Genomic DNA, 10,114 nt, shown 5'->3' on the forward strand with positions numbered 1-10,114 from the left:
GTTGCAGAGCACAGGTTCCGGATGTGTAGGCTCAGTGGCCATGGCTTACAGGCCCAGCCGCTCCGCGGCACGTGGGATCCTCCCGGACCAGGGCACGAACCCGCGTCCCCTGCAACGGCAGGCGGACTCTCAACCACTGTGCCACCAGGGAAGCCCTAAAAATTTTTTAATTCTGTTTTTCTTTTCTTTTTATTGTATCTAAATGAGATGACTGATGTTAACTAAACCTAGTGTTGTAATCATTTCACAATACATGTAAATCAAACCATCATGTTGTACACCTTAAACTTATACAGTGATGTATGTTAATTCTTTCTCAATAAAACTGGAAACAAACAAAATGCCAGGACCACTCCCTGACCCAGAGACACACGTCTCTGGGTAATGATCTGGCTTTCCAAGCCTGTGATGGAGTCCTCCGCTGCATCCCCAGTTCAGTTTCCTTGTTAGAACCATAAGTATTGAAGTCAAAGATATGAGTTTGAGTTCCAGCCCATATATTAAGCTATGTGACCTTAGTTTTTCTAAGCCAAAGTCTCCATTAATAAATTCTGGGTTTTAAATACCTTCTCCATGCTACTGTGAGCAGGGGCAGATGGGGGCTTTATGGGGCCTGAAGTTTCTACAGCTTGATGGATCCCCAACTGAGGCATCCTGAAGCTTCAGCTTCAAGGTCAGTATACCTCTGCTCCCTGCAAGAAAAGAAATGAAAAGTGCCAGATTGCCCTCGACCTGCTGCTTTGCAGCGAGGATGTGGGTCTACCATCCAGGTCCCACCAATCCAAGGCCACACCCAGGCTGAGAATCAGAAGCCAGACCTCCAGGATCCCTTCCGGTGACTGATGGCAATGATGAGGGCAGCTCCCTCACTTCCAGAGGTAATGGGCACAGGAGTTCTGGTGGCAACTGTCAGTCCCCAGACCAACTCTGTATCCCAGTGTGATTTGGGGTATTCTATTCGTGTGGACTCAAATCTGCTTCTCTGTCCTTCCTAGAGGTGCTGTGACCTTTTTTCCCCCTTTCTTTTAAACATTTTTAAAGCTTGGCTGGCTTTCATTTCCTGAGCTCAGGACTAGCCCTCTACACATCCGGCATCCCCCTACCCACCCCCCCTTTTTTTAAATCCAGCATCCATTTAATAAGACGCTTTGCCACTAGAGCCAGGTGTTGTGGCTCACAGCTAGGAATTGTACTTTGCTCTTCTCCAGGGCCTGGCACATAAGGACCACAGGAAGACAACCACTCCAGGGCCTTTTTTCTTCCAAGCTCCTGGCAAGCTTTATCTAGTTACATTCACCCCGTGACTTGCCCTCCAGGCACTGATCTTGCTGCCAACCTTTTGCTCTGCCACACGCTCTGCCTGGCTTGCTGCCCTGGCCTGCCCTGCCTTCTCTCTCTCCACTTTTCCCCCTCACTGCCTCCCTCCAGGCTTATCTAGGAGGCTCCCTAGATTCTGCACCCTGGACCCAGAGCTCACCACTTCCCACATCTCACCTCGCAGTTGTGGCCCTAGCCATGGCTGCTGGCTGATCCCTTGAGCAAATAAGATGGGAACACCTGACCCTTCTTCGTCCAGGAGACAGGCCTCTGCAAGCCTGACTCACCCTCTCCTCCCCACTGCGGGCCCGGAGCAAACCCCCCCCTCCTCCCTTCATCCTCCTTCTTATCGTGTGGCCTTGGACAAGTCCCTTCGCTTTTGCTTGTCAAACTTTACAGGCTGTAAACTCTAATCTGTATCATACAGGTGAATTATGTTTATGTCTGTGGGTAGGATCTTTCCTGTCTGGACAAATCAAAGTTCACCTTCCCTGGGCAGGTGATGGGGGCATGTGGGCTCCCAGGAGATTGGGGTAGAGAGAGACTAAGGGGAGACCACAAGATAGAGGCACCTTGGCTGATTTCTTACTGAAGATACAGGTGAATATAAAAGCACTGGCTTTGGTGGTGTGTGGTGCCAGAGGCACGGGGTGTTATAGGGGGAGATGTACCGACTTCAGGGACCAGCTCACCACAGCGTCCCTCCACTCCCAGGCAGGGCCGGGACAGCCTTCTCAGCTGCAGGATGAGGCATCCCAACAGAGACTTAAGGGGAAAGAAAGTGCTGGAGTAGGAGCCAAGTCATCTGAACTTATTCCCTGCGCCCAGAGGAAGTGGGGGCACGAGTCTGCTTTCCATGAAGAGTGTGTGTGGCGGGAATCTAGCTCCTAAAGAGGATTCAAAGGAAAAACAAGAAGTGGGGAGAAAGAAACATAGTCTGCGGACCCGGTCCTTTCCTACTACGTGGGGGACCTCCCAAACTCCCGGCCTCGTGCGCCCCAGCTCCTTCCCCACCACGCGTGAGTCTCCTGGCAACCGCCAGCCACAGCTGGGGGCCTCTGCTACGGCCCGGAGTGCTGGGCAGTGGACGATGCCCAGCTAAAGCTGCTCGGGCCGCGCGGCAGCATGAGGTCCAGGGCGAGGTCGCGCTGCTCGTCCTCAGAGAACACTGGCCGGTAGCCCAGCAGCTGCAGTGCGCCCGCACACAGCTCCTGCACGCGGCGGATCTTGGCAAAGGGCAGCGTGTGGCGCCACGCCTGCGAGACGTTGAGCGCGTCCCTGGACGTAGTCTTGAAGGCCTCACGGCGGGCGCCTGGCCCGACCCCGTGGGTGATGTTGTGGATCCAGGCCTCAAGCTGCGGCGTGAGGCTCAGGCCTGCGAAGGCGTAGAGCGCGCGGATCTCGGGCAGAGGCGCCCGTGCCAGGTCCTCGAAGCGCACCAGGCGGTAGCGGCCGCGCAGGGAGGGCGGTGGCTTGCGCATGGCGGCCTCGGCGATGCGCACGTGGCTGCGGCACACCTCGCGCACCACACGCAGGTCCGGGTCGGCCTCCACCCACTTGCCGTTGGTGCCCAACACGATGCCGTTGTCACGGGCCAGTGCCTTGGCCGTCTGCTCGCGCGAGCGCAGCACAGCCCGCGGGTCGCGCACCAGGTGCACGATGCGCAGGTTGAGCGCCGGGTCGCTGAGCAGTGGGTAGAGCACCTGCAGGTTGAAGAAGCGCACCTCCTTGAGCACCACGTGGCTGTAGGTGCGGCAGGCCTCCTGGGCCAGGCCGAAGGGCCGTCGTGCGCACAGCGGCTTGCACACTGCTTCGCTGCTGATGGCGCCGCGCGGGAAGGCGCTGCAGGCGGGCGGCGAGCACAGCGCGCGGCTCTCCGCCCACTGGAAGAGGTCCGACAGGTTGCGCCGCCACGGCAGGTAGGCGTCGAACACGTCCATGTCGCACAGGAAGACGGAGCGCACCAGATCGCGCACCGCCATGTGTAGCGCCACCGCGCTGCCCTGCGACAAAGCGGCCCACACGTGCCACGCAGGCTCCATCAGGTAGAAGACATTGGGGTGCTGGCTGAAGAGCTGGCCCACGAAGGACGAGCCCGAGCGCCACGAGGACAGCACCAGCACATGCACCCTCTCCTCGCCACCCACCGGGGACGGCGGCCTGGGCCGGGAGACTAGGAAGAGCAGGAGGCCAGTCTGCGCCAGCAGGAGCGCGGTCACCGCGGTGCTGGAGATGCGCCGCAGCCACATGCCGCCGGCCGGGGGCCTGCGGAGGGAGAGTGCAGCCGTCAGGAACCGCGACCCGCTCACCCATCCCACACCCCAACTCCTGTCTGGTGCTGCCAGGGAGCAGCCCCGGGACTTGACCACCCCACCTGTGGAGGCCTCCCAAGGCCACGGCCATCTCAGTTGGGCGCCCTTCCGGGAATGTGACTTTAAGACATGAGCCATGATCCAGCCTTTACAGAGCTAAAGGCCAGTTGCACAATACTATGGGGCAGTGTTTTTTCCCTTTTCTCTCTTTCTCTCCCCACGCCCCCTTTTCTTTCTAAACAGAGGGGGAAATATATTTAAAACAGAATTCCTGCTTTTCACTTAAAATTCCTTTTAGGGGAAAAGTTGTAGGTAGTTTAGCTAAATAGCTTGATGGGTGATTTGGCAGAACCCTCCCTGGCTCCGCCACTTCCTAGCCTATGATCTTGGACCAAACGCTTCAATCTCTCTGTGACTCAGTTTACCCATCTGTAAAAAGGGGATTAATTCTGGTTCTGGAGTATTGGGATGAGCATGGAGGGGTGGGGCATTTCTCATAACTGAAAACCTGCACTTTCTACGTAGTGTGCTTCTGCATTGTTTGACTTTTTAAACAAGCAGATACAACTTTTGTTATTAAAAATAAACATATAGACAAAGAACAGCAACTGTTGCTCTCACCCATGGAGAGTGAAGTGCTGCAGGATTCCCGAGGGAGGATATCCTTCTGGATTCGTGTGATTTTGCAGAAGAAACGATTTAAGGGAGAGGTAGGATGGAGACAGAGAAAGGGAGAGATGAGGGCAGAATCAGACCCCTTTCCATGCTGAGGTTACTCACTGCTGTCCAGGGCTGCTGGGAGAGCTGCCCACCTCGGTCACAGATCCATGGGAGATGCCTGGAGGTTTTTCAGGGCCTGGGAAAGCAGGAGGGAAGCTGGGTCAGAGTCCCACAGGAGGAGACGGCCCTGCACACTGGGAGGGCTCTGCCTTCCCAGACTGACAGAAAGTTCCCCACAGGTGGGAGTGTAGCTGTCCTGCCCCTGGCTGCAGCTGGGCCCAGACCAGCAGGCAGCTGGATACATTTTTCCAGATGGGAGTGAAATAACCGTCTCTCCTGCTGGGTTTGAGTTCCTCTGATGCCACTCAGAAGCTGTGAACCCTGGGGCAAATGACTTAACTACTCCAAGACTCAATATCTTCCTCTGTAAAACGGGGATGATAACATTTGACCTTAGGGTTCTTGTGAGAGATGCTGCTACAAAGACATACGAGGAAAGGGCTTGGTAAAGTGCGATGCATGCCCCGTGTTACTGTTGTAGCGTTCAGCTGTGTCTGGAGAGGAGGAACCATGGGAAGTCCCCACCCAGATAAGACCCCTGAGGTCACCTACGCTTGGAATCCCAGCTTCTCCCAGGCCCCCTGTAGCCCCCAACCACCCCTGAGTCCTTCAGTGGATCTTAAGAATGTCACCCTCCCCGGGGTGGGGGGAGGGATAAATTGGGAGATTGGGATTGATGTATACACAGTATATATAAAGTAGATAACTAGGGCTTCCCTGGTGGCGCAGTGGTTGAGAGTCCGCCTGCCAATGCAGGGGACACGGGTTCGTGCCCTGGTCCGGGAAGATCCCACATGCCGCGGAGCGGCTGGGCCTGTGAGCCATGGCCGCGGAGCCTGCAAGTCCGGGGCCTGTGCTCCGCAACGGGAGAGGCCACAACAGTGAGAGGCCCGCGTACCACAAAAAAAAAAAAAAAAAAAGTAGATAACTAACAAGGACCTACTGTATAGCACAGGGAACTCTACTCAATATTCTGTAGTGACCTATATGGAAATAGAATCTAAAAAAGAGTGGATATATGTATATGTATAACTGATTCACTTTGCTGTACAGCAGAAACTAACACAACATTGTAAATCAACTATACTCCAATAAAAATTAATTTAAAAAGAAAGTGTGGAACGAAACTGAGTTATTTGTAGTGAGGTGGAAGGACCTAGAGACTGCCATACAGAGTGAAGTAAGTCAGAAAGAGAAAAACAGATACCATATGCTAACACATATATATGGAATCTAAAAAAAAGAAAATGGTCAGAAGAACCTAGGGGCAGGACAGGAATAAAGACGCAGACGAGAGAATGGACTTGAGGACACGGGGAGGGGGAAGGTAAGCTGGGATGAAGTGAGAGAGTGGCACGGACATATATACACTACCAAACATAAAATAGATAGCTAGTGGGAAGCAGCCGCATAGCACAGGGAATCAGCTAGGTGGTTTGTGACCACCTAGAGGGGTGGGATAGGGAGGGTGGGAGGGAGACGCAAGAGGGAAGAGATATGGGGATATATGTAAATGTATAACTGATTCACTTTGTTATAAAGCAGAAACCGACACGCCATTGTAAAGCAATTATACTAATAAAGATGTTAAAATAAATAAAAATAAATAAAAGTGTCCCACAGAGTGTCCTACAGAGTGAAAGGAACACTGAGCCCAGCCCCCACACCCCGAGGCCCCAGAGTTTTCTCTTCTTTGCACTGCTGCTCCTGCAATGATCTCAAGGATGAGCCAAGCTGGAAGGAAAGGACCTGGAAGTTTCTTTCCTCTTTCCTTTTGCTCCCCACCAAGCCACCTTCACTGTCCACCTCACCACTGAGGGAAGCTGGCATCTAAACTATGAGCAGAGCCCATATCTACCTCTTCCCCTTATCAGGAGGCTGCAGGATCGGGTGGAGGATGCCCAACAGCTCTGTCACCTGCTGAGTCCAGAACTGCCTCCCGGATACCTCGCCCACTCCTGGATCACATTGAAGACGAGGACAGCAGCCACCCACCTGCTCTGCACACGTCACCTCCTCTCCTCGAGGGTGTGCTTCCTGAGAACAGGGTGCAGGAGAGGGAGGAAACTCGAACACATATTTGTTGATATAAATTACCTCAAGTGCTAGGTGATTTAACTCAACGGCCCCTGAGGTGGGCATCATGATCTCAGTTTTTTAGACAAAGGGCCCAAGGCTTGGAGAGACAGCAGGGAAGCTGGGACCCCAACCCAGGACTTCTAAGTTCCTGGCACTTTCTGTCATAGACTGCTGGCCTCTCCCATCCCTGGGAGATCCCTGCAGAACACAGGACCCTGATTCCTGGGCCCAAACACAGCTGCCCAAGCCAGCCCTGCCCTCCCCTGGGTAAGGAGGATCTTGATCCCAGGCCAAGGTGCTTGTTACATGCACTCCAGGGATGCCAGGGGTCTTCTTAAGTGACTCACACAATACGGGAACTGTTATCTGATCCTGTGATTGGAACTCCAGAACTAGAAAAGGGATGGAAACATCCTACCCACGCAGAGTGTCCAGAGAAGTCCAGGTCTCAGCTGGGAGTTTTCTGAGAACGTGCCTTATATTCAGCGCACCCACCAACTGCCCCAGGGTTCAAGTTACAAAGAACATGTCAGGCAGGCACTGTGATGGGTACTTCATCTTCATGATTGAATTTTCTTCTCCCCAAATCCCTAGGAGGTAGAAACTATCCCTGTCTGTTTTAATTGAGGTAGTGGGGCTCAGAGACATGAATACACAGCTGGTAATGGGCAGGGCAGGGGTTTAAATCCAAGTGCCAGACCCCCAGGTGTGGGACTCTGGGTGGCCCCTCTCCTAAGCCTTTGCTCAATGAAGTCCCCCATCCTGGAAGGGCCATCTGCCTCTGATATGAATTCTTTTCTTTTTAATTTTTTGTGGGTCTATATTAATTATATGTCTAATTTTTGGAAAAGGTGATACAAAGAGGTGGCATAAAATTTGAAAGGTACAGGCGAGGGAGTCGTGGGCTCAGGTTTTATTTGTCAAAATTAGAAAAGGGGCCCCATCCTCCGGCAGACACAGCCCCACATCAGAGAGCAAAGGGCCATTCAGTCAACAGGAAGTGATGTTCTCTGTCCCCTTTGCCTCCCCCCAAGCCCACCTCAGAGGCAGCCCTGTCTCCAATTTCCGCAAAGTCTTTGACGGTGATGATGATGATGTTTAAATTAATTATATATTTCAAGGGAGACGGGTAGGAGTAAAGTGCAAGAGGCCAGTGAAGGAATATAAAATTCCTCTTCCTACCCTGATAACCAGGACCACCTTACAGAGTTGCCTTTCTCAAGTCACTGAAGATTTTTTGTCATAAAGCATTTTAAAAATTTACTTTTGTCAAAATAATACACAGAGCTTGAATAAGCATTAGGTATCCCTGGAAGTTTATACAAGACAGTGACCATATTAGCTTCCCCTGGGAGGGGAGTGAAATAGCTGGGAAAAGATATTTCACAATAAATCCCTTTTTTTTTTTTTTTTTTCAGCCAGCCGCTTGGCATGCAGTTAGTTCCCCAACCCGGGATCGAACCCATGCCCCTTGCAGTGGAAGCGTGGGGTCTTAACCACTGGACTGCCAGGGAAGTCCCCACATTTGATCATGCCATTCTCCTACTCAGCAACCTTCAGCTATCCAACTTCACTTCCCATTATTCCTAGCCAGCATCTTATATTTCAGATAATCTGGAATCACTACTGTTCCTCCAGCAAGCTCCATGCTCTCCTACCCCTCCACTGTGAGTATCCAGCCCTGAGTCCCACCAGAAGTCATCTCAGCATCTCTGAAGACACCTCATCCCTGCCTCTCTCCAGGCACACACCGTTCTGCCCTGTGTGACACTTTGCCTCTCCTTCTTGCCTGTGAGCAACTTGAGGGTTGGGATGGTGGGTTTTTGCAAGGGAGCATCTGTTCTCAGGTACCTAGTGTGGGCTTGGTACTGCACAGGTGCATTGGACAGGGCTGTCTGTGTTCATTCAGAACCCATTTCCCTTTCTTTTGGTAACAGCCTCTAGATTTTTCTTTGAGGAACCACCCCTCACCCACATAAAGCACGTGTGGTTTGGGTAGGGCTGATCCACCACCCCCTGGTTCTTAGGGAGTCCTGTGTCTCAAGCCTGGTTCATCTGTATATTCCACACACTATCTCCCTGCCACAGCGACTGGCTTAGGAACGGACATCAGCCCCAAGTCTAATCCCAGGATTTTTGCAGATCTGAAGGGAAGAGGGAAATTGCCTAGGTATAAAGCCAATATAGGAGAGAAATGAGCAGAGAAAAGAAAGACTGGGAGCCCATGAGCAAGCTGACGGCACCAGATCCAGCAGTGCCAAGATTCACCCATGTACTTTTCAGTTGGGGTAAATACTCCATTTTTGCTTAAGCCAGCATGAGTTGAGTTTCTGTCACTTACAACCAAGAGTTCTGATTAGATAGTGGATCCCCTTGGTGGGATGGGTTGAGGGTAGAACTGTAAGGGAGCATGGGCAGAGAGAGCTTCTAGGGGCTGGTTATGCCCTGTTTCTTGATGGAGGTACTAAGTACATGAGCATGTTCAACTTGTGAAAAGTCACTTTTATGTGAACTGTGCTCTTATCTGCATGTATATTTCAATAAAAAGTTAAGAAACCTCTAACACCATATACAAAAATCAACTCAAAATGTTTTAAAGACCTAAATGTCACACTGAATACTATAAAACTCCTAGAAAAGGACTTCCCTGGTGGCACAGTGGTTAAGAATCCTCCTGCCAATGCAGGGGACACGGGTTTGATACCTGGTTCGGGAAGATCCCACATGCCGCGGAGCAACTAAGTCCGTGCGCCACAACTACTGAGCCTGCACTCTGGAGGCCACGAGCCACAACTACTGAAGCCTGCGTGCCCAGAGCCCGTGCTCCACCACAAGAAAGCCATTGCAATGAGAACCCTGCCCACCACAACGGAGAGTAGCCCCTGCCCGCTGCAACTAGAGAAAGCCTGTGCGCAGCAACAAAGACCCAATGCAGCCAAAAAATAAATTATAAAAAAAAAACTCCTAGAAAAAAACATATGCAGAACACTCTGATGTAAACTGCAGCAATTTTTTTTATCTGTCTCCTAGAGTATTGCAAGCAAAAGCAAAAATAAACAAATGGGACCTAATTGAATTTAAAAGCTTTTGCTCAGCAAAGGAAATCATAAAACAAAAAGACAGGAGGGAGACGCAAGAGGGAGGAGATATGGGGATATATGTATATGTATAGCTTATTCACTTTGTTATAAAGCAGAAACTAACACACCATTGTAAAGCAATTATACTCCAATAAAGATGTTAAAAAAAAAACAAACGAAAAGACAACCTACAGAATGGGAGAAAATATTTGCAAACAATGCAATTGACAAGGGATTAATTTCCAAAATGTATAAACAGCTCAATATCAAAACAAAAAACAACCCAATCAAAAAATGGGCAGAAGACCTAAAATAGACATTTCTCCAAAGAAGACATACAGATTGCCAACAGGCCTGTGAAAAGATGCTCAACGTTACTAATTATTAGAGAAATGCAGCTCAAAACTACAGTGAGGTATCACCTTACACCAGTCAAAATGGCCATCATCAAAAAGTCTACAAATAATAAATGCTGGAGAGGGTGTGGAGTTTTCTCCTTTTCGGAAGCTTCTACACTGTTGGTGGGAATGTAAATTGGTACAGCCA

The 10,114-nt window shown here is 51.0% G+C and overlaps 1 protein-coding gene across 1 annotated transcript; it reads right to left on the bottom strand.

The window, feature by feature from the left end:
* Positions 1-2,271: 2,271 nt before the first annotated feature.
* LOC132416283 (carbohydrate sulfotransferase 6) lies at positions 2,272-4,461 on the bottom strand. Its single transcript, XM_059999610.1, has 2 exons — positions 4,410-4,461; positions 2,272-3,582 (listed from the first exon to the last, which is right to left on the bottom strand). Exon 2 carries the CDS (start codon positions 3,564-3,566, stop codon positions 2,379-2,381), a length of 1,188 nt encoding a protein of 395 aa, XP_059855593.1. The 5' UTR covers positions 3,567-3,582; positions 4,410-4,461; the 3' UTR covers positions 2,272-2,378.
* Between the last annotated feature and the right edge of the window lie 5,653 nt (positions 4,462-10,114).

The sequence above is a fragment of the Delphinus delphis genome, chromosome 20 (assembly GCF_949987515.2).
Source record: "Delphinus delphis chromosome 20, mDelDel1.2, whole genome shotgun sequence".
Taxonomy (NCBI): Eukaryota; Metazoa; Chordata; class Mammalia; order Artiodactyla; family Delphinidae; genus Delphinus; species Delphinus delphis.

Coding starts and splice junctions, on each gene's coding strand:
- LOC132416283 (XM_059999610.1), bottom strand. CDS start 3,566: ATGTGGCTGCGGCGCATCTCCAGCACCGCGGTGACCGCGCTCCTGCTG.